The 27,855-nt window shown below is 41.8% G+C and overlaps 2 protein-coding genes across 4 annotated transcripts in view; one reads left to right on the top strand and one right to left on the bottom strand.

Moving 5' to 3' along the window:
• TCEA1 (transcription elongation factor A1) overlaps window positions 1-6,401 on the top strand; it is a 32,166-nt gene extending 25,765 nt beyond the window's left edge. The window contains exons 8-10 of the mRNA XM_061171283.1: window positions 1,301-1,447; window positions 3,928-3,999; window positions 5,697-6,401. Of these exons, the coding sequence (XP_061027266.1) occupies window positions 1,301-1,447; window positions 3,928-3,999; window positions 5,697-5,705 (228 nt within the window). The 3' untranslated portion in view covers window positions 5,706-6,401. The remainder of the gene's footprint in view (window positions 1-1,300; window positions 1,448-3,927; window positions 4,000-5,696) is intronic.
• A 7,744-nt stretch (window positions 6,402-14,145) lies between these two features.
• Window positions 14,146-27,855, bottom strand: part of RGS20 (regulator of G protein signaling 20) — a 76,255-nt gene continuing 62,545 nt past the window's right edge. For all 3 annotated transcript variants that reach the window (XM_061171665.1, XM_061171666.1, XM_061171667.1), the window contains 3 exons: window positions 24,370-24,456; window positions 18,994-19,228; window positions 14,146-14,465 (listed from right to left, as the gene is read on the bottom strand). In XM_061171665.1, the coding sequence (XP_061027648.1) occupies window positions 14,277-14,465; window positions 18,994-19,228; window positions 24,370-24,456 (511 nt within the window). In that variant the 3' untranslated portion in view covers window positions 14,146-14,276. The remainder of the gene's footprint in view (window positions 14,466-18,993; window positions 19,229-24,369; window positions 24,457-27,855) is intronic.

Genomic DNA, 27,855 nt, shown 5'->3' with positions numbered 1-27,855 from the left:
ATTGTACATTTATTTTGTATCAGGATCCAAAGTCTAGATGTTACCTTAAGTTTGGTCTCTTAAGATTTTGTGTGTACATATTTAAATCTAAAGCAGTTTCTTCTCCTGCTCCTGCCCCTTTTTTTTCATAACATTGACCTGTTGAAGAATCCAGTTTATCTCTTGTATATCTCACAGTATGAATTGCCTGTTTCTTCCTCATGATGTTATTTAACTTCTCTGTCCCCTTTATTTTCTATGAACTGGAAGCTAGTTCTATAGGCTTGGTTACATGCAAGTTTCACTTTTCCTGCATAAATACTTCATCGGTGGTCCTTCTTATTTCATGTTGCATCACATCAGGAGACACATATCTTGTTGCTCTAAGGGAGCGGAAATTGATCAGGGGTTGGTGTCCTGACAGTCCGCTCCCTCTGTTGTAAAGTTCTGCATCAGCCTTTCGTCTGTGTGTTCATCCACTGAATTGGTGATTTCATTAGGAGTTGCAAAATAGGGATTTCTAAAATTGTGTCATTCCTTTCACATTTATTAGCTAGATTTCTTTGATAAGCACTTTCCCTGAGTCGAAGGCTCTTGGTTACACTGTTGGTAAGAACAGGAAAGGCAGGGTAAATGTGTAGTTCTTTCCTTTTGGTGAACAGTTATCAGAAGGAGTTGGCGCCCTACTAACTGCCAGTGGGGGCTTTTGTTGCCGTTTTTGCAAGCGTTTGTGCTCTCCTTTATTTAAGTGTCACCACAGACTTGTGACTTCTTATTTATCCAGTGGGGATTGGTCTTTTCAGTAATTCCTATTGTTGGCTGAAGAAATCATCCCCTCTGGCCAGTGGGAGCTCCTGCTTGTAGCTCCTCTGTCCGTGTGACTCACTCACAGTAGTCAAGTAGTTTCTGCGCTTTCTGGCACAAGATGACTGACTTATCTTGTGCTTTTCTTGACTCAAAACTGGAACCAGACATTCCTCCAGAGGCCTCTGGTTCCTTTTTCGGTAGTGGGCGGGGGGTGCAATAGTAGAGACCATAGTCTGGATCCTAGAGGTGCTCATTGCTACAGGCTTACATTGTTTATAAGCCTTTGAACAGTAATTAAATCCAGTTTTCACATGCAGACTTATAAGTGTTTGAAAAAATTTTAAGAGTAAGCAAACTCTTACGAGTTCTTTGAGGAAAAATATTAATTTTTCACTTTTAAAACTTTAAAAGTTGATTTTGATCTTGTTAGTATTAAACTAAGGGAGCGTAAAAAGCATTTCGTATATGTATAGAAGATGCCCGTAACTGAGTGGTATTGCTACCTTCTGAACAGGAGATGGCCAGCGATGAGCTCAAAGAGATGCGGAAAAACTTAACCAAAGAAGCCATCAGAGAGCATCAGATGGCCAAGACAGGTGGGACCCAGACGGACTTGTTCACATGTGGCAAATGCAAGAAGAAGAACTGCACTTACACACAGGTTTGTGATTGTTCATAGATTCTTATTTTCATACTAAGAATGCTTGCAACTCCTATTTCAAAACAAGTAGTAAAGATAATTACCAGTATTTTGATATTTTTTGAGAGGAGATATCTCTTAAGTATAACAATGCATTCTTAATACTAGCAGATTCCAGTTAATTGAAAATAAGTTGAAATAGTTATACTTCCATAGAAATTGTTACTGTGAAAGCTGTACAAACTGAAATTGATTAAATATTATAGAATTTAATAAAATGGCCATGTTTTTTCTCTAAGAGCTAACAAGCAGTTGATTATTGGTTAGTATATAAACAGGCTACAATTCTTTTTATTTGGCACGATCATGTAATTTAGGGAAAGTTCTTTGCTCTCCCTCACTCGGAGCCTGGGTACTTTTAGGTTAACTGGTTTCCAGATATTTATTCCTTTTTTGCAACATATTGATGGCTTTTATCTTCATATATGATGTGACTGACTTTCCTTTTTGTTCTTGAACCGCTGAAAAGAGCCGTGTTATAGTTGTTTTGATTGTATGTGCATATGTGAAAAAATTTTTTCTCACTGTCATTAATTTCATTTGCTATAACTAGGCTGTTTGTGCTATGTCTGTAATCCGCTAAATTCAAAATTTTCCCTTTAAAGAACAACTAATTGTTTCAGGTTACTAGAGAGACTTAGGGGATTGAATTTTTTGATTGGCAGAAAATTAAGCACTTTATAAAAATAATGTTTAGTTTATTTGTTATTCTGTAAGTATATCTACTTATAGAAAATGTTGAAAATACAGAAACGTATGAACAAGAAATTTAAAGTCACTCATTAATCTGCCATCCAGAGAGGGCAATGATCTGTATTTTGGTGCTTGTAGTATTTTGTGGATTTTTAAAAAACCTAGTTGCAGCTAAATACTGTAAACCATTTTATATACTTTTCCTCACTTTGTGTAAGCATTTTCCTTTGTTTGTTTTTTTAAACCTTTATAAACATCTTAATAGCTGTATAATATTCCATCAGATGGATAGACTCTAACTTATCTCATTATTTCCCTGTTGGATGTTTAGGTTGTTTCCAGTGTTTGTGTTATTATTAAATTATACTCTTCAAACATCCTTGTACACAGATCTCCCCTCCCAACTTTATTGAAAAATAATTGACCAATATAATTGTATATATTTAAAGTGTACAATATGATGCTTTGATATACATATACATCATGGAATGCTTACCAAGATCAAGATAATTAACACATCTATCACCTCACATTTTCATTCTTTTTTTTTTTTTTTTTTTTTTTTGGTGAGAATGCTTAAGATCTACGCTAACAGTAGTCCCCATGCTGTATGTTAGATCCTCAGAACTACTTCTTCTTATAACTGAAAGTTTATACCCTTTGATCTACATCTTTCCATGTCCTCCCATCTATTCTGTTTCTGTGAACTCAGCTTTTTTTTTTTTTAAGATGCCACATATAAGTGATATCATACAGTATTTGTCTCTCTCTGTTTGGCATATTTCATTTAGCATAATGCCTTCCAGGTTCATCCATGTTGTCTCAAATGGCAGGATTTCCTTCTTTTTTATGGCTGAATAATATTCCATCGTGTATATATGCCATTTTTTCTTTATCCATTTATCTGTTGAAGGACATTTAGGTTGTTTCCATGTCTTGGCTATTGTGAATAATTCTGCAGAGAACATGTGTGCAGATAATCTCTTTGATATACTGATTTCATTTCCTTCAGATGTGTACCAAGATGCAGAATTGCTAGATCATATGGTAGCTCTGTTTTTAATTTTTTGAGGAACCTCCACACCATTTTCCACAGCAGCCACACCAACTTACATTCTCACCAACAGTGCACAAGGGTTCCCTTTTCTCCACACCCTTGACAACACTTGCTTTTTCTTGTCTTTTTGATAATAGCCATTCTAACAGGTGTGAGGTGATATTTTCTTGTGGTTTTAATTTGCATTTCCCCAATGATTAGTGATGTTGAGCTCCACACAGATCTTTGTGTTTCTAATTACCATCTTATGATAGATCAGATATCAAGTTCCTAGGTCACAGAAGATGGGTATTTAAGGCTCTTGTTGCTGCCTAACGTAGAAAGGTTGTGGCAGTTTATATTTGTCATAATGAAATATTTGTAATTTTTACATCCTTGCTAATTTGTAAGAGAAAATTGATATGTCTTTTCATTAACATTTCTGTGCTTCTTAGTTATGATGAAAAATTTTCATATTTATTAGCCATTTATCAGTAGTATAATGTGTGACTTTAGATGAACAGATAAAAGATGAAAAGACAAGGAAGGACTTAGAAAAATGAAGTTTGGAAATGTGTGTTTGTTTGACATTATTTCGCTCATCTGAGCTTGTTTCGGGCTCTTATACATTTTACTGTGGTACCGTTCTTAATTAGGTTGGACTTTTTGTAGTATTGTGAAAAGTAGTATTTTTCACCTGACTTTGCCGCAGGTCCAAACGCGGAGTGCTGATGAACCGATGACAACGTTTGTTGTCTGCAACGAGTGTGGAAACCGGTGGAAGGTACGCGCCTCCTGGGGTTCCCGTCTCACCTGTTTACGTGGGGTGGTTCTCCATGGGCTGGTCTCTCCGGGTCTGCTTCGGGGGCCGCCTGGATGTCCCGGTGCGTGCACGTGCTCACGCTGCCCAGTGCTGGTGTGGCTGGAGTCTGTCGTGGAACGTACTGTTTGCTGCCCTACTAGAAATAAAGAGGTTGACTTAATTTGCCAACCTTCATGTCGTCTTGTTGCAGAAATAACAGGATTGAATCTTAAATGTGCATTACAGTGTCACAGTCCTGTATATACTATATCCATTCAGTTGCTTCCACTCTTGTTCTTCCGGAAAACCTGTACAAGTGTATGGCTTGTCTTCATAGATTTTGGTTCTGGAAAAACTACTCTACCTTGTTGAAATCCAGCCCGATGGGTTTAGTGTTTATTTTAGGAAATCCAGATGAGCACCGCCGCAGTTTTGTAGGCTTTCCACTAAGCCTTCCTTTGTACGGCCTGTGTTCTCTTGAATTAGCCCCGCACAGGCAAGTTATGTTATTTGAATGATTCATTCTTGAGTGATTTTTGTGAGCCACAGAAATATAATTTAAAATTGGGAGAAGAATTACACATCATACCTGAGACAGAGTTGGGGATACTAGGAGTGTGCGACTGGGGGGGCTCACACGGTAGGAAGATACTCCCTGGAGCCAAACAGGATTTGAACTGCTTTGCCACTTAACGTTACCGAACTGTGATGTTCTCATGGCCCACGTTACAGGGTGTGGTGAGTGGTAGAAGTAATATATTTAAAGTGTCTGGTCATTGTTGGTGCTCCAAAAATGCTGGCTACTTTTATTAGCTTTTGTGAAATTTGTATAAGATTCTTTTCTTTTTTAAGTTATACTTACATTAGACTTTTTAGTCTAATGCTTATTTTGAATTATTCATATAGGTTAAAGCATTTTCTGAAAATCAGAAGTGAATTAAAAGGCAGACAATGGGAGAATATCCTTCTCGAGTATAGTGTGAGACTTTGGCTCTCGGCACTCTTTCCGGGCTTGAGGACAGTACACATTTTATTACAAAGATTCGTTCTGGGCCGGGAGATTAATGGTACTGAGAGTGTCTTCATGGCTTGAAACAGTGTCTCCCTTCCTGAGTTGGCAGGTTTTTTAATTGGTCTAAGAGAGGGATGTTCAGTTTTTTTCAGTCCTGTTGGGCAAATCTGGCTTTTCCAGAGCGCTCTTGATTTGTTTACATGATGCATCGTGATGATGAAGATGATGATGAAGATGATGATGATGATGATGATGATGACTGGGTATATTGCAGTTTGTATTGAATACAGGCAATTTGCTGCTTAAGTGCTGACGTAGTTCCTGTTGGATTTAAGAAAATTCAATTTAATGTAGAAAGCTGATGCCTACAGTGGCTTACTCTAGAAGTTCAAATTTGGAATTAATTTTTTTAACCTGAAATTAAGGAGAGAGGTACTTAAGAAAATATTTTATACTGTTTCTTTATTTATGTATTCCTAGTAATTCTAAGTTGGAAGAGCCAAACACTTAATATAGGTGACTATTCATGTCTGGAAAACACAGCATCTTTTTTAAAATTGCCTCTTTCTTTAGCAATTTAAGGTGTATGCTGTGTTAAATGTGGGAAGGGGTACAACCCATTGTCTGTATTTAAAGGTCTCACAAAATATTTCTTCTTTTTTGACAGTTCTGTTGAGTTGGAAGAATTGGCAAAATGTCTGGACCATTAAGAAAATGGATTTTGTAATTAGCTTTAAGACTAGGCCAACCAACTAGTTTTCCTGCAAATCAGATTTTTAAAGTAACATATATCCCTTGGGTTAGTCTCTGTTTTTGACATAGGATCCCTTCCTTAAATGCCTTCTGTAGTTTCAGAGCAGTAAGGAGACCACATAATAATTGTATGGTATCTGTTTCAAAACTTTTTTTTCTTTCCATTTTTATAAGTAAGTTGATGTTAAACTTTTGGCAGTTTATTTTTACCTTTTTTTTTTCCTTCTTAAAGGAAAATGTACCTTAACTTTTTTACAATCTGAAACATACACAGTAAAAATGTTATTCTTCTCAGTTAATACACAAATGGAAATTACATTTTTTTCCTATATTGGCATGTACCTGCAAATATTAAAAGAGGAGAAGAGGTAATGTCATTATAAGTTTATCAAACATGGTGTGTATTCAGATAATACTTGACCAGCTTATCTAAATTGTACATAATATTTCAACTAGCATATGAAATTGATTTTAATTATGTTCACAAGTCTGGGATAATTAGTTATTATTTTGCATTTGTAACTAACTGTGATCCTCATTTCTTGTAATTTCTTGTACATGTTTATTACTTGTTTGTAATAGATTTTACTTTTGGAAACATGACTTGACTTTGTTGAAATCGGTTTGGTTTGTTGTTTATTTACCTGTTTGACTTTGTAGTGTATTTTACTTTTGCAGAACACTGTTGTAGTTTAGTAGGCTTTTCCTAAATCCCAGCTCAGGCAAAGAATGAAAACTTTTGACTGTTTTTTCGTTTTGTAGGAAGACATACTGGGAAGAAAATGTTAGCATTTTAGGATAGTGTTGTTCTTACAAACAGTTCATGACTTAACTTTGATTTGGAAATCTGTGCTGACCAAGGACTTTAAGGTTTATATAAATCATTAACGCTGTGGCCTTTCCGCATGGACGCTAATGGAGCACATTTCTGTCCTGACTCTCTTTCTGTCACACAAGAATGAGGTTGTGGAACAGACTAATACTTGGGCTGTAACGCAGCTCATTTGCAGGAAGGACCTTACAGTTAAGTGTGTGCCATCTGTTTTGTTAGGAATAAGAAAAAATGATTTTCACACTTGGTCTAGCACATCTTAAGGCCACTGTTAACAAAGTCCACGTTTCATTGTGCTCCGTCTGTGCTCTCAAACCTCTATAGGAAGATCTGAGTACCTGCTTTGCACTCCCCTTCGCTCCCTCTTCTCCACTGCTTACTGCAGGTCAGTTTGATGTAATAGAGAAAACAACATCTAAAAGTCCATGTTCAGACCCCACATAGAGGAATTGGCCCACTGGTACCATCCCACCTCTACTTTGTCAGGTCACAGAGTAACCTTTTATCATTTGAAAAATAACGTGCATTTTTGAAAGAATGAATTTAATAAGAATAAAATTAAAATAGTCCCACTTTTAAATTAAGTGATCCATTTTTAAATTTGTTAATAAAGTTTCTTGTTATTAAACATGTATCACATTTTGTCATTTTTATTTAGATATTGATGCTTGCTTTACTTTTTGTTTAAAAAGTTCTACTTTCCCAACTATTAAGGTGATTTTAAAGTGCAGTTTTAGTTAAGTGATGGCTGCCTGGTTGTAAGTATTAAGGGACTAGTATTGAGCAGTAGTACAGAGCACGTTTGTCTTCTTTCCTGGACCCCTGGTGAGGGATGCAGGCTGGTTCTGAGCAGAGCACGTGAGTGCATCCCTTGTGTGCACTTGACATAATATGAGAGACCAAATAGTGAATCTTATATTGGAAAATGCCAGCCAGTTATAAAGTAACTGGAAGTGAATGTTCTCAAGGGTAATATTTGCTAACGTCTATTTCCAGGACAAAGTCACTGTGTTAAATGAACATATACAGGAAGTAAGTTAGAAAGGTGTAAGGGCAGTTAACGAAGCACTGTCCCAGGAAAGCAGAATATCGCCACCTTGGTTTTCCTGCTCACCTGAGGGTGATGAGCATTGGTATGAACGTTGAGAAGCCATGGCAGGAGTTCTGAAATGCTTACATACACGCAGACGTCAAATCTGTCCTCACAGATGGAAGAATGTTTAAAGTATTAACGAGACTAGACTTTGACAGTGATTGTCTACAGGTCAGAGTGATATTCGGGGATTTGAGTTGAATTATCAAAATAAAAACTAGAGTTAAAGTCATGAGATTTAAGGAGTTTTCATCAACAGTTCCTCTTTCCTGCCCCCGGCGGGCCCCACCTCCACCCCATTTAGCTGGAGCAAATCAGCAGTTTGAGAAGAATTGAATATCCCACTGGGAAATGTAATGTGAATAGGCACTGACATAAAATCCACATATTTCTGTAAGCTTCAAAAATAAGCAGAGTGTCAATACCAACATTGAAGATGCTACCTCACAGTGAGTAGGACAGAGTTACTGCCTGATGAGTTCCTAGGTAGTAATGGAAGAATTAGGCTGAAGGAAGCTTATAAGTGAAGTCAGTCCAGAGCAGTAGACAGGTGTGCTCGGAAGTCTCCCCATGTGGCTGTGCTGTGGCCAATAGCTGTAACTTAGGGAAGGTGGAGTCCATACGTTTTTATGGGAAACTTGTTCACTGCTGTATTTAGCCCCTAGAAGAATGGGTGTCACATAGGAGGTGCGTGTGAAGTGGTTTTTCTTGGTTCTGTTTGTGTTACATTTCTTGACCGTGTGGGAGCTGGGACCTGAAGACTGTTCCACGATTGAGGACCTGCGGGAGGAGGGTAGGTAAATAGTGTTGGCGATACTTTAGACTCCAGCTCCAGAGGAAGCAGTAACAAGCTCGAGTCTCGGGAGGTTTCTTTTGGTACTGAAGTTCTGCAAAGTGATGCGACAGTTTTATTATTAATTAAAAAAGTGTTCGCATCGGACCTGTGTACTCTGGTACTTGTTCACCCAAGTGGGGGATGGAAATGAGAGCACAGGTGACTGCCTCCAGTGACTGGTGCTGCTTCCTCTCCCCAGCGCTGTAAAAAGACAGCTCATTATGATTATTTTTTCCTTAGTGGCCCTGACTGCAGAGAGGAACAACATTTCATGTGTGATGTGCCCTACAGTCCGGTTAAATTAGCCCAAGTGTTTTCATAATTGGAAGGCTGAGCTGCTTTGACATAAAAAGGCTTTTTCACTCTTATATGTGGTTTACAGTGTGTATCCAAGTTATTTTTGTAATAATGCCATTGGAAAGTATAGCTGATAATAAAAAGGCAAAATTGTGAGAATACTGGCAAGGGAGGGCATAACTGTATCTTTCGATTTTTTTGGCACTAGTTCCCAAACATCTTTTCTGATTCATTTAGGGGACACCTCGCCTCCATGTGACCCTGGTGGGTCTGTCATTCAGTGTCCCACCCCACCCCATCCCATGCTCCTTTCCTGGGGTTACTTTATGAAAGATGGGAGAAGCACTGTTTCTCCTGGACGAGCTAAGCCAGCAGGAGCTGCCCCTGGGGCTCCCTGTACCATTTTACCAAGAGTGTGCAGAGACCCTCTCTGTGTGATGAGCCTGGGGGAGGCTGAGATGGGGAGAAGGTCTGGGTCCAGCCACGTGGGTGTTGGAACTACCCTGGACTTCCTGCTAATGAAAGCCAGTTTCCTTTGTGTTTAAATTAGTTTTAGATTTCTGTAACAAGCAATGGAAAAAAGATGGTTTCATCCTAAATTGTTTTGGATGAATATTTAAGTAAATGTATGATTCTAAATGAAAGTACTGATAACAGAACATCAAAACCTGTGGGAACACTACTAAGATTTCCAGTTAACTGCAGAAGCATTTTTGATCCAGAAGGAGCATTAAAGTCACACGTCAGTATCAGGCTGATTTATCTCGGGATTGTTTCACTGATGGGTCCATCCCTGCCCCCTTAATAATTGCAGTCTTCATCCTCTTTTTAAATTCATATTTAAAAACATATCCATAAGATCAAATGCTCATTAATCCTCTCCCCATTAAAAACTTTAAAAATTGAGGTATACAGTTGACCCTTGGACAACACGGGTTTGAACTGCCTGGGTCCACTTATTTGTGGATTTTTTGATACGTACTGTGGTGCCATAGGACCCACGGTTGGTTAAATCCACAGATGCAGAACCTAGGATATGAGGGCCAACTAAAATTCTGTGCAGATTTTTAACCTGGTGGAGGGTTGGCTCCCCTAACCCCCCATGTAGTTCAAGGGTCAGCTGTAATTGACATATATAACACTATTAGTTTTCGGTGTACAACATAATGATTTGACCTATGTGTATATTGCAAGGTGATTGTCACAATATATCCATCACCACATCTAGTTTACAATTTTTTACATTAATTAATTTGGTTGTGCTGGGTCAGTTGCAGCAGGCGGGCTCCTTAGTTTCAGCTCGTGGGCTCCTTAGTTGCGGCATGCGTGTGGGATCTAGTTCCCTGAGCAGGGATGGAACCCAGGGCCCCTGCATTGGGAGCGTGGAATCTTAACCACTGTGCCACCAGGGAAGTCTAGTTTACAATTTTTTTTCTTGTGATGAGAACTTTTAAGACCTGCTCCCTTAGCAGCTTTCAAATATACAGTACAGTATTTTTTTAAATAGATCTTTATTGGAGTATAATTGCTTCACAATACTGTGTTAGTTTCTGTTGCACAACAAAGCGATACAGTATTGTTATCTATAGTCACCACACAGTTAATTTAAAAAACTTTCTGTGTTTTTTAAGTAGATAATTATTTTTTTATTCAGACTTCCCATTCTGAGGCTAATCAAGTTTTAACTGCTAGTTTTCTTATGGTTAATATTTTGATTATTCGCCTTTCCAGAATGTTCCACTGGGACAGTTAATTCAAGTGGATGGATTATAATGTCAAGGCCACAATTTCATCCCCTATGAGATTAAGCTGGCATTACTCAGGAAAAACCCTGTTTGATGACTGCTGTACTTTAGATGATTCAAAATTGAAATTTTTTGATTACACATGTCAGGAAGGAAGCTTAATGGTTTAGCTCCAAATTTGGTAACTAACAGGAAAAAAAAAAAAAAAAACCTGACTGACTTGTGTAAGACAGTATCATCTTTATATATGAAGAATGATTTTTTTTTAATGTTTATTTTGTCATGTTCAATGAGAAAAACTGGCTACCTGAGCCTTTGTGAGTTCTAAAAACAGAGAGGCCTGCTGGACGGCTACTCAAATACCACGCCGGGAAACTGGCTGGATTACCTTCGTCTTCTATGTGGAAGTTGTGAACTAGAGAAAATGATCTCCCTGGCTCTGTAGTTTTCTCTGTTACGTCGGTGTGTGTGTACGTGCTCATACCGGGCTATCTAGTCCTCTTTTCCTTGGAAATGGGCCCTGCATAGCGGTTAAGAGCGTGGGCTTCTGGTCTGCTCAGGTTCAAATGCAGCTGCCATGTACCAGCTGTGAGACTGACCAAGTACTGCACCCCTCTCTGCTCATCTGTAAAGATGAGCATCCTACCGTAGAGGGTTGTAAGGACTAAACAATAATTTACAGCAATAAGACACTGGACCAGTATCCAGTTCCATCGATGAGAGGACTCTTTTTGGGAATGGCCATTATTAACGTTATAAATGGACACACATTATACATACCCTACAGTTTGCTGTTTTAGCTTAGAACACTCCCTGCCAGTGCATGGAGATGTATGCCAGCCACCTTCACCGTAGGGCAAGCAGTCTAGGGGTATATACCATTCCCCTGAAAACCTATTCCCCTGTGGGTAGATTTTGATGTTTTGTCGGGTGGATTCAGCTAGTGGACGTGTGCATGCAGAATGATATTGCCAGATTGCTTTCCAAAAAGTCAGACTAGTTCACCCACCTGCCAACAGTGTAGGAATGCCCATTTCCTGACACCTTGCTAATGCTGGATATGAGCTATCCTTGTGACTTTCGCAAACCTAGGGGGAAACGGTAACCACTGTCATCTCGTTGTTCTGAGTTCACATGATTATCATTTTGTGTATGTTGTGTTCATATTTTCTTGTTTTCTAGCCAGTTGATTTTTTCCATTAATGGTTTATATTGTGTTTTTCCTTTTCTGTCTATAGAGTTGTCTAATTTGTAGACACCTAATACATTCTGCATAGTAATCTTGAGTGTGTTTTATAGCATAATATTTGTGTTTTCATTCTTTTATGTTTTTATGTTGTACAGAATTTAAATTTTTACATAATCCAATCTTAGTGTTTCTTTTATGATTTCTAGATTTTACGTTTTGCTTAGATGCTTTCCATCTGAAGTTACAAAAATATTGCCTACATTTTCTTCCAGTATTCTTATAATGTTCTTTTAGACCGTTAAACCATTTGGAATTTATATTTGTTTATATATACATTTTTTCCAAATGGAGAGCCATCCATCCCAACAAGATCAACCTGTCAAATTTTACATAAAATTTTTTTAAACCTTGGAGTTGCATTGAAGGGGAGTCCAAAGAAGCTTCCAGTGTGGAAAGAAGTCAAGGGGGATGGAATCTAAGAGCCGAGTCTAGGCAGCACCCACTCCGGGGGCTGTTGTGTCCCCAGAGGCACCCCCCGGCTCTCCCTGCACCGGTATGGGGACGAGGAGCTCCTCTAACTGTCCTTCGGGAGCGCTGGCTTCTCTGTCCACCTGGCAGGGATGTGCGCTCAGCCCTGCTCAGGCTGTAACCCTCCAGCCAGTCCCTGTGTTGACAAATTCCCCTGACAATACTCCAGCCTAAAGCCTAGGCCCCCGGCTCCAGCTCCTCCTCCACCTTTTACATCTCCACTTACCTCCTGCTTGACAGGCCGGAACTGGACCATTTGGGGCTTGCTCCAAGTACCAATGCCTTCCCTACACCTCCGCCCCCCCCACACACTCTTCTTGTCCTGTAGGTTGTAGTTCTGGTGTCACCTCCGCCCCCAAAGCTTCCCGTAGCCTCCAGGGCTTCCAGAGCTCAGCTCATCTCTGGATGGGTACTCCCCACTGCTATCACCACTGCCCCACACGTCTGTCATCCTTACTTGGATGTAAACAGCTGGAGGGCAGCGTTGATGCCTTGATCCCAGTGACGTCCTCTTTGTCTAAGGAAAAAAATGGGGCCCTAGAACATGGAGTCAGAATTAAGATGCAAACTCTGATACAGAGGATGGATAAACAGCAAGGTCTTGGTGCACGGCACAGGGAACTCTATTCAGTATCCTGGGATAAACCATAATGGAAAAGAATAGGAAAAAGAATCTATATATGTATAACTGAATCACTTTGCTGTACAGCAGAAATTAACCCAACATCATTGTAAATCAACTACTTCAATAAAATTAAAAAAAAATAGAAGCACACGAGGCGTTGACGCCTTGAAAAGGAGGAAAGAGCACCTTCTCTGGGGCTGGGCTGGGAAGGTGGGCATTGACCTCGATCCACGCGGATTTATAGGTCACGTGAGAAGGTGCAGGGTTAGCGGCACGACTTTCACAGTAAAGGGGGAGGTGAGGTGTTTTGCTGAGAATGAGGATGAGGGCTTAGGGTTGAAGAGCATAAGGAAGGAATCATCAGGCTGAAGGGCCAGGGAGGGAGGTGGCCAAGAGGAGGGCCGTCCCATTAGGGCCTCGTGTAAATCACGTTCCAACCCACTACTCAAACTATTCCGGATTCTGGATGCCTTTCTTTCCCATTCATCCTAGTGATGGGTTTATTCAGGACGGTTTAGGCCTACAAACCCATATTTTTACCTGTGAGCCATGAAGTTATCCTATTCACCTGTGATAAAAATAGTGGGATCTAAAAAGAAAATCCTAGTCTGGGAGCTAGAAGAGAATCTTGCGTGTGTACCCACTTACTTAATCTTATATTTCCCAAATAGTGACATGTGAAAAAAAGATTGAGATAAAACTCTTGTGCTTTATATTTTTAGAGTGAAAATGCCCATATTTCTTTCAATAGTAAAAATGGAGATATGCTTATTTGAACGTTTTGTGATGAACACCACCTACGTGAAAATTCATTCTTCGGGTTGGCAGATTCTGGTAATAAAGGTAACTTTTCAACAAAAGCATTTTCTAAGCAGTACGTCTCTTATCAAACATTTGAGGCTGATCCACTTCAGAGCCCAGGGCTTTACATTAACCACGTAAGATACACACGCACATAATACGCATCTACGTACATGTATCCTAAGATAAAGTAGAATACCAGTTTTACAGGTAGCGGTCACATTTTTATAAAATGGGAATTTGGGTCCTGTTCCCATGGAGGTACACGCTGCAGGCAGTGTGGTGTCTTCTTGTGTATCCTTTGTCACTGAGAACGTGCTACTGTCATTGTAAGTGTAAATATACTACCTTTCTACACAGCCGTACCCCATTTTTGCCAAAAGTATCACAGAAGGTGGCCGCAATGTACTTGGTGAATATACAGCCTTCTGCAGAATATAAAAATAACCCGAGCATGAGCCAGCAGAAGGCACTACTGCCTCTAAATCCCCTGTCCTACACGGAGTCCACGAGTTCTTTGTTTTATTAATAATAAATATTTTGAACATCCTAGGCTTCCACTGCTTTCTCAGATAAGGAGCGAAGCAGGTCTTTGTAGAGAGCAGAGTTCATGAACCGGGGGTACGAGTCCCTGTGCATCAAGGTGTAGATCTGCAGCTGGGCGTCGTCGAAGATGTGCGGGGATGGCTCGGCCATGCTTCTGTTGATGGTCTCCCTCACGCGGGAGTCCAGGCTGACCTGCCGGCGGGGACACATGGGGCTGTGTCAGACAAGGGCCTCTTTGGACATACACCCCAACTCCCATACCCTGTTTGGTGTTTTAAAAATCCCAGACCCAACAAGGTCATCCCCAAACCTAAGCTGTTGAAAGAGGAACTGAACACAATGAACAGTGGTCCCAAACTTCAGAGGCATCAGAAGCCCTTGGAAGGCTCGTTAAAAAAGAGTGCGGGGGGGGCCCCCCCAGAACTTCTGACCCAGTGGATCTGGGGGCGGCTGACAGTTTGTATTTCTCATGAGTTCTCTCGGTGATGCCGGTGGGGATCGCACTGCTTTAGAAAACCACATGCTGCTCTACTTCTTTAAAATGAGGGGACTATGGCCGCAAGGAAGAAAGGTAGCGCACGTTGACTTACCCCTGGCTAACTGCCTAAGAACACTAGGGCTAAAACCTGGAGATCCAGGCTGGGGTCAGGCAGAAGTGACCTGAAGCACCGTGGAAGGGTCGATAGCACGGGCTTGGGCTTAACTCCCGGCTCTGTCGCTGTTTAGCTGCGGGACCTCAGGCAGAGTGAACTGTGCCCTGAAGAACTGCTCCATAGGGACCTCCCCGGCCGTCCAGTGGTTAAGACTCCGAGCTCCCAGTGCAGGGGCCGTGGGTTCGAGCCTTGGTCGGGGAACTAAGATCCCGCATGCCGCGTGGTGCAGCAAAAAACCCCGAAAAACCTGCTCCATAAAGCAGGGGTGACGAGGGTGGTAGCTGGTCAGGGCTTAATGAGAATGAATTCAAAGCGTGGGGAGTCCACGACGTCCCAGGAGCTGCTGGCTTCTCGCACTCCGACGTCAGCGCGTCCTGGACGAAGCGCATCCCGGACCAGAGCGGCCCGCGGGAGCCAGACAGACGAGGACAGGACACCACCACCAAGAAGGACTCCCACGGCTTCTCTGCCGCGTGAGGAGCCTCGGCTGCACCGTCTCTGCACCAGGGGGGCAGGAGAGATACGCGACGCATGTGCTGTTGTTTAATATAAAATCGAAAGTGTGCTTATCCAAGTCACTGAGCACGGGCTTCAGTGATCTGTCTTTCCAGAGGCATCTCTCCACCTCCTCCTGGGAAGCCCCTCTGCCTGCCCACATTACTCAAACCTAACCTCGGGACGGGCGCAGCATCTCCGGGATGCTCGGGAAGGGCTGGGACCCCTTATTCCCCGCAAGTCAGGGTCCTGCTCACCCTCATCCCCCCTCTGGCTCTGTAATCGGCACAAAGCCCTGCTGACGCCGCCTCTTTAACGCGGCTCGAATCCGGCCACCGCCCCCCTCCCCTCTGCCGTGACCCTCGTGGAGGTCAGCCACCCCCTCGACGGGATTTGTTCACCAGCCTGCTGACTGGCCTCGGGCGGGCCGGCAGTCCAGGGCGTCTCCGCACCACCCCCGGACCCACGACTCGGCTCCAGACCTCGTGCTGGTGTCGGTGGGCTCAGGATCAAGCGCAAAGCTGGCAAGTTCCAAGTTTAAACTTAGGAGGCCCTTTATCACCTGCTCCCACTGGCTCCCCAGCTCCGCCTCACTGTTCCACTCAAGAATTCAAGGAACTTGGCGTTCGCCTGGAATTTAAAGGAGGAAGGAGCGAGAACTAGCTTGTCTTTGTTCTAGGAGGCTGTCTAGGGGAACTGTCTAGAATGGCCTGGCTACGTGTACCTCTCTGTCAGGTCTTGGCTTCCACGTCGCTCCCCGGTCCTGGCCTCCCAGCCACCCTGAGCTGATCCCCACGGCTGCCCTCACCACCAGGCCATGCCCTCCTAGAAGGTTCTGGAGTGTGAGGGCCCAGGTCTTAGGAGCTCAGCTCCTGCCAGAGGGGGGACTCGACACTCACTGTGGGCTGAGAGGAGAGAGCCTCCTGCTTGCTCTTGTTAGAAAATTAGACTAAGCGTGGGACTTCCCTGGCGGTCCAGTGGTTAAGACACCGCCTTCCAAAGCAAGGGGTGCGGGTTCGATCCCTGGTCGGGGAACTAAGATCCCACATGCCTCGCGGCCAAAAAACCAAAACATAAAAGAGAAGCAATATTGTAATAAATTCAATAAAGACTTTAAAAATGGTCCACATCAAAAAAAAGTCTTTAAAAAAAAAAGAAAGAAAATTAGACTAAGTGTTACTGCAGAAAACATCAAAAAATATTCTAGGGGACTTCCCTGGTGGCGCAGTGGTTAAGAATCCGCCTGCCAACGCGGGGGACACGGGTTCAAGCCCTGGTCCGGGAAGATCCCACATGCCGCGGAGCAACTAAACCCGTGCGCCGCAACTACTGAGCCTGCGCTCTAGAGCCCACGAGCCACAACTACTGAAGCCCGTGCACCACAACTACTGAAGCCCGCGCGCCACAACTACTGAGCCTGCACTCTAGAGCCCAAGAGCCACAACTACTGAGCCCACAAGCCACAACTACTGAGCCCGCGAGCCACAACTACTGAAGCCCGCGCACCTAGAGCCCATGCTCCGCAACGAGAAGCCACCGCAATGAGAAGCACGCGCACCACAATGAAGAGTAGCCTCTGCTCGCGGCAACTAGAGAAAGCCCGCGCGCAGCAACAAAGACCCAACGCAGCCAAAAATAAATAAATTAAAAAAATACATTCTAGTTCACAAACAGTTAAGGCGCAAATGGAACTGTTTCATTCTCTACAACCTCCATCTGAAGACCGTCCCTCAGGTGCTGGTGGGGACAGGGTCTGCTCAGGACGGGAAATGGACACAGGGTTGCTGAGGGTGGTCACCCGGGGTGAGCCTGCTCTGCCGGGCGTGGGCAGGACTTCACATCGGCCCCCTGTCACTCTTCCCAAATGTTCGGGCAAGTGGGGACCTCCCCTTCCTACACAGGAGGGAACCGAGGTACAGAGAGGCTCGGAAACACACCCGAGGTCATGCAGCTATTAAATGAGAGAACTGGGGCTCAAACCCCAGTGCATCTGACCCCAAGGTCTACGCTCTTAAACTTTTCAAGCTTTTACATTTCAAGTAATAGATGCTTATATTTGGGAGGAAAGGGTCGTCTTTTTATATCATCTTTGCTTTACAAATTTGCCAAGTTTTTTGGTTGTATAATGCTTTGAAAGACAGTGATGAAAAACCTTGCCTTAAAAAATAAAAAGGAAAGTCATGACAAAATAAAAATATGTGGAAGCCATACATTAAAGGACAAAAATTCTCTTGCTTTTTGTTAACCCCAAATGGAAAGAACTTTCTGAACTTCGTATCCGTACATCTGTCAATGGAATATCTCCAACTTACTGCAAACTTAAGGGAGCGAAATTGAGTCCCACTGTCTTTCTCCCAAGCATGGTCCCCACCCTGTCTGCCTAAACCAGACGTGCAGTCATTCCAGACTCAGATCAAAGCCATCCTCTCTGGCTTCTCTTCAGCTGGCCTGGTTGGACCATCGTCATGTCTGGGTTGGAATTCGTCCTCTAACTGGCCTCTGCCTCTGGTCTTCTTTTCCTAATCTATCATGTGGTCTTCAAAAATCCAAGTTTGATGATATTACCAGGCTAAAATCCAAGCTCTTCCCGGGATAAACCTCAGAAAGCCTCAGCCTGGTCCGCAAACCTCTCCACGCTCTCGGACCATCCTCTTCCTAAACGTTCCTCCCGCTGTTGGCCACCGGCCCCAATTGTTTGGTAAGCGCTCTACCCTTCAGCCACCAACCTTCCGACGCTTTCACTGTTCCTGTGACCCCATGCTCTTATCCTTGGCCCATCTAGTCCTGTCCCCTGGGATGCCTTCATCCCGCTGCGTTTCTGGTAATTTCCTCCTCATTATCCTTGGCCCATCCATGGCCTCTCCAGGTACCTCTTCCTCATCCCCCCCGCCCCCCAGGGATGGCTCGTCCCCCAGCCCGTCACGACCACGAGACGTCGCACCCAGGGCCCCATGTCTGCTGCCCCCTTGTCTGTGAGCTCCCTGACAGGAGAGGCCCTGTTTTATGAGCTTTACATTCTGAGCGGCACATGTGGGAATCTACCATCGGAGCTACAAGGCACTTGGGTTTGAGGCCAACCTGACCTCCTAGATTTTAGATTTGGAAGAATGCAAACTGAGAGATGGAAACTTGATGATTTCACTCATCTGGTCATCTCTCTGATGTAACAGAGGGACACTCTGGGGCGAACCTCTGCCACATCAGCATCATATTAGTGATGCTCTTTCCATCTGAAATCAGGGCACCTGTAAACGAGGTTTTGCTCAGATTAAAAGGATAATTTTATTTAAAGGAATGCTTATAGGGTGTCATTTAAAAACAGTGTTTACAGCAAAATGCATAGACGCCTCCTTCTAGAGAATCGGATGAAAGTTATAGATACTTTTCCCAGGAAAATGCACACAATCTTTGACTGATTTCGGGGGGCACTTGGCACCCATTGGTGGGACCACCCCCCAAGGCGTTTGCACACTACGAATGGTGGAGCAGTCCTGACCAGGCCGGGTGGCCAGACACTGAAGGGGTTCCTTTCACCCACAGCCTCCTGGGGGACGTTTCTGGTGGGTACGTACCTCTTTCGGAGAAAGAATAGAAACGTAGTCTTCATATATTATTCTTGCTTTCTCTTCAATCATGGCTCTATTAGCTTCTTTTTTCAGTTCCTCACACGCCATCCAGAAGAGCATGTTCTCCTCGCTGAACTCCGTTCGGAGAAACTCCCGGAAAGCGTTCCGTCCCGCGGGCGTGAGCAGGAGCTTGTCGAAGGACCGGGCCCAGGCGCTGGCCTCCTCCAGGGTGGGAGCCGGGCTGCGCGGGGGCGGGACAAAGGGGCGAAGGGAGCAGAGCTATTGGTGGCTGATGTGAATTTCATCCCGAGCAACGTGTCCTTTTCGCTCTGAGAATGACAATGTGCCCTTAGGCCCTTTTAGGCAGAGAAAGAGCTGCTCTCGTTTCCTTGCGCCTTCGGCAGAAACACGTGTGGCACTTTCCAACTGTCTAGCTGGACGGCATCACTGCTGCCAAAGGGCCTGCAAACCAAACTGCTGGAATAACTGCTAAGAACAAGCCTGTACACCTAGGCACATCCTGGCAAAGGTTTTAAATTATAAAAGTAAAACAAAAAATTCTTACAACCATCTGACCACAAACTCCCCAGGCGGCTGTGATAGACCCAAGTCAGACCTGACCACCTGGCTTCCAGAACAGTCATGGGGCAGTGTCTGCCCAGGGTTCGAAAAGATTCAAAAGAGAATGTTAAAGAGAAAAAGAAAAGAAGATAAGTTATGTCCAGTAACTGCAAGTGATGAACAGCGATGACGAAATGAGCACTTACGGATTCACCTTTTACCTGGAGACCTAGGCCATCGGCAGCACTGCACTCACCTGGGTGCTAGGTCCGCACGCTGCCCTCTGGACGCCCCCCTCCATCCCCGATGGAACTGCTATTCTTGATTTTGGGGCTTACCCTGTTTTAGTTTATTTTTACTTACATTTTCATTATATTGAGGTCAGAAAACAATCTGTTCAACAATGATCCTTATTAATTTCTTTTCCCTTACCCTTTTTTTTCATAGTTTTTATGTATGGATGTATCCCTGAAGAATATATTCTTTCGTTTTTCTTTTTTAAAGACGCTGCTTTTATTTTTATTTTATTATTTATTTATTTATTGGCCGTGCCTCGAGGCTTGTGTGATCTTAGTTCCTTGACCAGGGATTGAACCCATGCCCCCTGCAATGGAAGCGCAGAGTCCTAACCACTGGACCGCCAGGGAATTTCCCTTCCTGGACAATTCTGATAGTTGAATTCAGCCTACTCATTTTTGTGATTCCATCTTTAATTGGTTTAAACATTTCAGAGACCATTATTTTATATTTGATTGCAGATAATTCTAACATCTGACGTCTTTTGGCCTCTAAATCCAAGTGTTGTTTCTACTGACTCTCATTTGTGGTAGGTTGTGTCCTTCTAGTTTTGTAATTTTTGTTTATTTATTTTTTATTTTATTTTATTTTTTGCTTTATTTATTTATGGCTGTGTTGGGTCTTCATTTCTGTGCAAGGGCTTTCTCTAGTTGTGGCAAGCGGGGGCCACTCTTCATCGCGGTGCGCAGGCCTCTCACTGTCGCGGCCTCTCTTGTTGCGGAGCACGGGCTCCAGACGCGCAGGCTCAGTAGTTGTGGCTCACGGGCCTAGTTGCTCCGCGGCATGTGGGATCTTCCCAGACCAGGGCTCGAACCCGTGTCCCCTGCATTGGCAGGCAGATTCTCAACCACTGTGCCACCAGGGAAGCCCTAGTTTTGTAATTTTTGGTTGGTCTTAATCTTTGGGAAACTGAGAGTCACACTTGATGGCATTCCCTTTCCTCCAGAGAGGATGTGTGTGTGCTTCCTACTGACTGGGGGCCACTTCTGCTGCTTTTGTGGACCAGGGCTGAATCCTGGAATCCTGGCTTTAAGCTCCTTGCCCTACCACCTCTGCATTGGCTCTGAGAGGAAACCCTTCTGTCCTGTGCTTAGCAGTCACTGCTCAGGGCTTTGCTTACTTTTTATTTGGTTTTGCTTTTCAGGTGCTTTGTCCTTTTCCTTACTTTCTGTGAGCCCAGTGTTGCAAAAACTTTTAGACTTATGCAAAATCTGTTCTTCTGTCTTGGGAAGGCCCTCGGATGATCTAATCTGCCACACTGCCAAAGGCTCTCCATTTAGTTTTGGGGGGTAAACAGTGGATCGCCAAGAATTTGACATGTAGTGAACTTCTCCTAATTATATGATGATGATAGAAAAAGCTCTCTCCCACATGCAAAGTTTATAATGTAAATTCTATGTCCTTTTCCTATCTTTAAGATGGATTATAAGTGACCCAGCAGAGAAACATCAGTGAAAAGCTGAAGACCAGAGAGTTCCCTGGTGCTCCAGTGGTTAGGATTCCGGGCTCTCATTGCCATGGCCCGGGTTCAATCCCTGGGTGGGGAACTGAGATCCCATAAGCCGCGCCGCATGGCCAAAAAAAATAAAAAAGCTGAAGACCAGACAAAATGGGTCATAGAAAGCGAGTAGTCAGCTGAGCCAGCAGTGGGACACAGACAGATAAACAATCATTTCAAGTTTAGTTTCAAAGTTAGATTCAGTGTGTATAGATGAATCCTATGTAAGTACAACTGTGTGGAAATGCACAGACAGTTCCTTTGAGGATACGTAAAAAAACTGTTGATGATTTATATTTGGAGATTGGGACAAGGTCTGGAGTAAGAGGACAATTGAGCTTTTATTGTAAAACTTTTGTATTGTCTGATTTCTGTTTTTTATAACAGGTGTTTAAGCTTTTCATCATGAAAAGAATATTCTGTATGAAAACATAAATCTCTATCATAACCAGTAAAATTAGTTTTGAAAGAAATATACATATACATGTTTTTTGGCTATGCGGCTTGTGGGATCTCAGTTACCCCACCAGGGATTGAACCCGGGCCACAGCAGTGAAAGCCCAGAATCCTAACCACTAGCCCACCAGGGAACTCCCTGAAAGAAATATTTTAAAAGATGCTTAAAAGATAATTTAAAAATAGTAACTTAAAGCAATCTACATAAAAATACTGGATTCTTTTTAGATAGGTTAACTAAATTGGCAAGGCTTAGTAAAGAATGCTAAATTAAAAAAAAAAAAGAATGCTGTTATGTTCCTTAAATATGGGGATTCAAAATATACCTTCTTACTCCTTTTAATTTAAGAAATACATGTAAAAGAATGACTGAAAAACTTAAGGGTAATCAGTAGTACCCTTTAAAAAAAGAGAGAGAGAGAGAGAGAGAGAGAGAGGGAGGGAGAAAACGTATCTTTTCCATAGTACCAAAGAACCCAGGAGCAAAGAAAGCACAGTTCATACAGTAAAAAAAAAAAAAAAAAAAAAAAAAAAGGAAATAATTAGGGGGTATTGTAAGTACACAATCAACAAACATTCTAGAAGATTAAACATATCTGTAATCATCAAGACAACTGACCCAATGTAATTGGATTTTAATTCCCAATTGAGTGACAGAGACTCAAACTGGGCGAAAATCCAACATAATGCTATTTTCGGGAAGCATACAAAATACTACCAAAAATTATAAACAAATAGACAGGCAAAGACATGTGAGGGAAATGCAGATGAATAAAATTAATATCTAAATAGAAATGGAAGCAAAAGGCATCAAATTGGATAAAGAGTCATTTTATATTATTGGCTATGACTGAGAACAAATAATGGCCGATATACATGGAATCCTTCCCTCTTGCCTGGCTCTGTTCTCAGTGCTTTACTGGTTACTCAATGCTCACGACAACCCTTCTTTGGCTGAGTCACAATACACTGTTATTATCCCCATTTTACACACAGGGAAACTGAGGCAGAATGTGGCTGCTAAGTGCCCAAGGTCATACAGGCAGGATGGACAGAGCCAGGACCAGATGGGGGCTTCCTGGTTCCAGACAGGACTCAAAGCCTCAAGCCTTGGTGCAGAACACAGTATACTGAAATACATAAGATAAAAGCGGGACTTCCCTGGTGGTGCAGTGGTTAAGAATCCGCCTGCCAATGTAGGGGACATGGGTTCGAGCCCTGGTCCGGGAAGATCCCACATGCCGCGGAGCAACTAAGCCCGTGCGCCACAACTACTGAGCCTGCGCTCTAGAGCCCACGAGCCACAACTACTGAAGCCCATGTGCCACAACTACTGAAGCCCATGCTCCTCAACAAGAGAAGCCACCGCAATGAGAAGCCTGCGCACCGCAATGACGCGTAGCCCCCGCTCGCTGCAACTAGAGAAAGCCTGCACACAGTAACGAAGACCCAACGCAGCCATAAATAAATTAATTAATTAAAAAAAGAAAAAGATAAAAGCTGTTTTTAACAGACTCATGAATTGTGGAAGATTTTAATATGCATCCTAGACTTTGAAATATCTGGGTAAAAATAAATAAAATAAAGAATGAAGAAAAATATTTTAAGTAAACTTTTAGGTTACTTGTTTCTTTTTCCCCCCTCAAAAATAAATAATTTAAGACAAGACCTATTTGAACAATGCTTTTAGGATATTTGTCTATTGCCTGCAGTTATATTGGCATAACACAAAGAAAATGAATAAGAATAGGTAAGTGGAAGTAAATCCATAGATAATACAGGAAGGAAAAAAGACAATTTTAAAATTTGGCATTATGGAAAGTAATTTGTTTTTCCAACTTTTTTTTCAAAATACTTAAAAAATAATACATTTACTAAAGTATAAATTTATAGCTAAGAAAAAAAATGGACCTTTAAAATTTTCCTGAAACCCTAACTTGTGTCTTTCATTATGTTCTTTTATTTAAAAAAGTAAATCACATAAAAATAAAATGATGTCATATGTTTTGCCAAGAAGCATCAATTTCTATTTGTGATTAACAGGCATTAGATTAACAATGGAACTGATTTTTCTCCCTGTCACACAATGAATTACAAGGAATTCTGCAGGGACTTCCCTGGCAGTCCAGTGGTTAAGACTCCGAGCTCCCAATGCAGGGGGCCCGGGTTCAACCTCTGGTTGAGGAACTAAGATCTCACATGCCTCACGGTGTGGCCACAAAATAAATAAATAAATAAATAACTTAAAAAAAAAAAAAAAAAGAATTCTGCAGAGTGAAAATGTGATGCAACATTATGATTTGATATTATTAAATTGTAGTTAGAGAAATTGTGTGTTCTATTGAAACAAAAATGAAAAGAAAATCTGGTTGAGAATCTATGAGAGGATGGAGGTTCACTAAACTTATTTTGATCATCATTTCATGACGTATACAAGTCAGATCATTATGCTGTTCTCCTTAGGCTTACACGGTGCTGGATGTCAATTGTATCTCAATAAAACTGTAAGGAAAAAATAATAAGGTTGGCATTTCTGTCGATTTAGTGAGCTAAACACTGTGAGATTTTACCTTTCTTCACAGGTGGGAAGGTCCTCTGTTCTGAGTTCATAGGAAGCACTCCTGAGTCTCTGTTCTTCTTGGTTTCTAACAGTGAGACTGCAAGAAATAAGACAAACACGTGTTAGTTGAGATCATTCTATATCAAGGAAAGATTTTTTACAAATATTTCAGAGAACTCCAGGTTACCAAGTAGAATTAATTTCTTTTCTTGATAAAAGTGACACTTCTTTGTTTTCTTAAGAAAACCAAAAGTATGACAATAAAGTATTAGCAAAATTAATTCTATGTATAATACTATGGTCTACACTCATTGAGAGAGTTTACATTTAGAATAATAATTCTTTTCATAAAACATGTCCATTAGAAAGTAGTAAAAAGGTCAGATTTTCAGGAATGTTTTCAGTTTTCATTTTGTTTCCTGAACCTTGAAAAAAAGGTATACATTCTCCAGACTTTGTTTCCCAGTGAAAATGGAGATTTTATGTATTTACAGGCACACATATGAAAGTATGAAAGAAAGCCAGGAAAGTGTACAAAATCTCTATTGTATCTTTCAAGAGAGTTTGTTTCCTTATACACGTTTTGTACCTTCATTTGTAAATTTATTCCAGGTATTTCTGTTGTTATAGTAAATGGAATTTTCACTTCCATCTCATCTTCTAACTTTATTGTTTGTACGTTTGAAGGTAATTTCTTAATAGCTTTACTGAACCATCATTTTTACATCATAAAGTTGCCTCTTTAAAGTGTACAACTCAGTGGTTTTTAGCATAATCACAAGGGTGTATGACCCTCACTACTATCTAATTTCGCAACATTTTCATCACCCCGAAAAGAAGCCCCAGACCTGTTGGCAGCCACCGCTCATGACACACTACCTCTGACCTACACCAGCCCTCAACATACACTAATCTGCTTCCTGTCTCTATAGAGATATGTCTCTTCTTTTTCATTGAATGAAAGATTCTTTAAATTCTACAGTGCTTTACAATTTTCAAAAGTTTCACACACATGATTTCATATAATCCCATAATAACCCTTTTCTCCGCCACCCCTCTATGGCCACTCCCCCTTTCCTCTCCCCAGTGGTAACCATTAGTTTGTTCTCTAAGACATGTCTATTCTGGATCACACCATATGTGGTCCTTGGTGGCTGGCTTCTTTCACTTGGCCTACTGGTTTAAGGTTCATTCATGTTGTAGCATGTTTCACCACGTTATTCCTTTTTGTGCCTGAATAATATTCCATTGCCTGGATATATCACAATTTGTTATCCATTCATCGGCTGATGAACAGTTAGGTTGTTTGCACGTCAGGGCTATTTGTAAATAATTCCACTATGAACAGTCACGTACAAGTTTTCCTGTGGCTGTCTGTTTTTATTTCTCCTGCGTAGATACCCAGGAGTGGAAATGCTGTCATGTCGTAACTCTATTTTTAACATTTTGAGGAAGGCCCAAACTGCTCTCCAAAGAATCTGCACCATTTCAGATGCCCACCAGCCATGTTGAAGGGATCCAATTCCTCCACACCCTTGACAACACTTACTGTTGTCTGTCTTTCTTATTCTAGCCATTTAGGTGTTTATGAAGTGGTATCACATTGTGCCTTTGGTTTGCATTTTGCTAATGACTCATGACATTTGAGCATCTTTACGAGTATTTATCAGCTAGTTGTACATCTTCTTTGGAGACATATCTATTCAGATCCTTCACCCATTTTTAAATTGGTTTGTCTTTTTATTTTTGAATTGTAAGAGTTCTTTACCTTCTGAAAGCTATTATTTTTTGTTAATTTGATTTCTCTCTTTTGTGTTTGTGTCAGCTTAGCAACAATTCCCCTGGCATTCTCAAGGGAATTCTCATATCATCAGCAAACAGGGAGCTTTTCCTCTTCTTTCCCAATTCTTAGGCCTCCAGTTGTTTTTTCTTGTCTGATCCCTAAAGCACAGTGTTGAATAGTAGGGAAGATCCTGGACAGCCTTGCCTTGTTCTTTTTTTAAACAATTAATTAATTTATTTATTTTTGGCTGCGTTGGGTCTTCGTTGCTGTGTGCGGGCTTTCTCTAGTTGCAGCGAGCGGGGGCTACTCTTCGTTGCAGTGCGCAGGCTTCTCACTGCGGTGGCTTCTCTTGTTGCGGAGCATGGGCTCTAGGTGTGCGGGCTTCAGTAGTTGTGGCACGTGGGCTCTAGAGCGCAGGCTCAGTAGTTGTGGCGCACGGGCTTAGTTGCTCCACGGCATGTGGGATCTTCCTGTACCAGGGCTCGAACCCGTGTCCCCTGACTTGGCAGGTGGATTCTTAACCACTGCGCCACCAGGGAAGTCCCCCTTGCCTTGTTCTTGATTTTAGCAGGAATGCTTTTAGTTTCCCATTAATATCAAAATGGATTTTTATCATTGATTAGTTGAGTTTGCTTTATCTTACTATTGCCTCTGTACTGTCTTTTCTATTCTTTTATTACGCCTTTCCTTAACATTCTTTACACCATCATATAGAAGTCTTTTATTCTATTTTCAGGCACATCTGCTTTATGAATTTTCAGTAATTGTGTGTTTGTGTGTAGCTCTATTTTTCTGTAAGTGCTGTCGTTAGACATGCAGGAACTCCTTTTTCTTGTTGCTTTCATGACGCCAGGGCTAACAGTTTCAGTAAATGATGGTTTCTTAAAACAAAAACAAAAATGAATTTGAGAGGCATCTGGGTGGTACTCTCTCTGCAAGAGTATTAATACTGCCTGACGTCATAGACTTCTTTCGTAAGAGAAAACAGTACTACACAGTGGGTATGAAAAAGCAAAGAGGAAAAGGAAGGATGACTTTGACACAAGATTCTTAAAAGAACTGTAAATTGTATTATGAATAAATAATGCAATATGTACTTAAGCTTTGGCATTTTTTCCATGTCTCATTTTTTTAAAAGTAGGAATATTTCTTAGGCGACAATGTGTTCTTGAAAAACAGTAATATATTTTGTGTCAACTTTTTGAACCTGAATTTATTTTTATTGTTAAAGTAGAATAAGAAAATGTTGATAGAAGCCAAAATAGTTGCTCACCACTTTGAAGAACTAATCAATAAAAGAAGACCCCTGCTTAGGTCTCTTTTGGTAAAGTTTAGAGTTGTTATAAAGAGGAAAAATTTCTTCAGTCTTCTAGAAAGGAAAACAAAAAGTTTATTTTCAAGAGATCAAGACTCTGCATGACTTCTTTTATAAAATGAAACACCTGAAGGCCAGAAAGCAGGATTCTGAGAAAGATAATACAAGGGCTTAGAAAACTAATTGCCATTTACCTTTCTTAAAAATGGACTCACTGTGTACTCTCAACATGGATAAATCTCAAAAGCATGTTGTGAAAAAAATCAAGGAAATCAAATATTGGAACAGTTGAAGTTTTCCACGCACTTTTCCCCCAACCTATTTCCCCCTTTCTTCTCCTGAGATAACCACCACACTTATTTTTTTGTTTTTTATCATTACCATTCAGTTACCCTACC

This window comes from Eubalaena glacialis, chromosome 17 (genome assembly GCF_028564815.1).
Source record: "Eubalaena glacialis isolate mEubGla1 chromosome 17, mEubGla1.1.hap2.+ XY, whole genome shotgun sequence".
Lineage (NCBI taxonomy): Eukaryota > Metazoa > Chordata > Mammalia > Artiodactyla > Balaenidae > Eubalaena > Eubalaena glacialis.
Note: the sequence above shows the minus strand (reverse complement) of the source record. Positions and strands in the feature narration are given on the sequence as shown.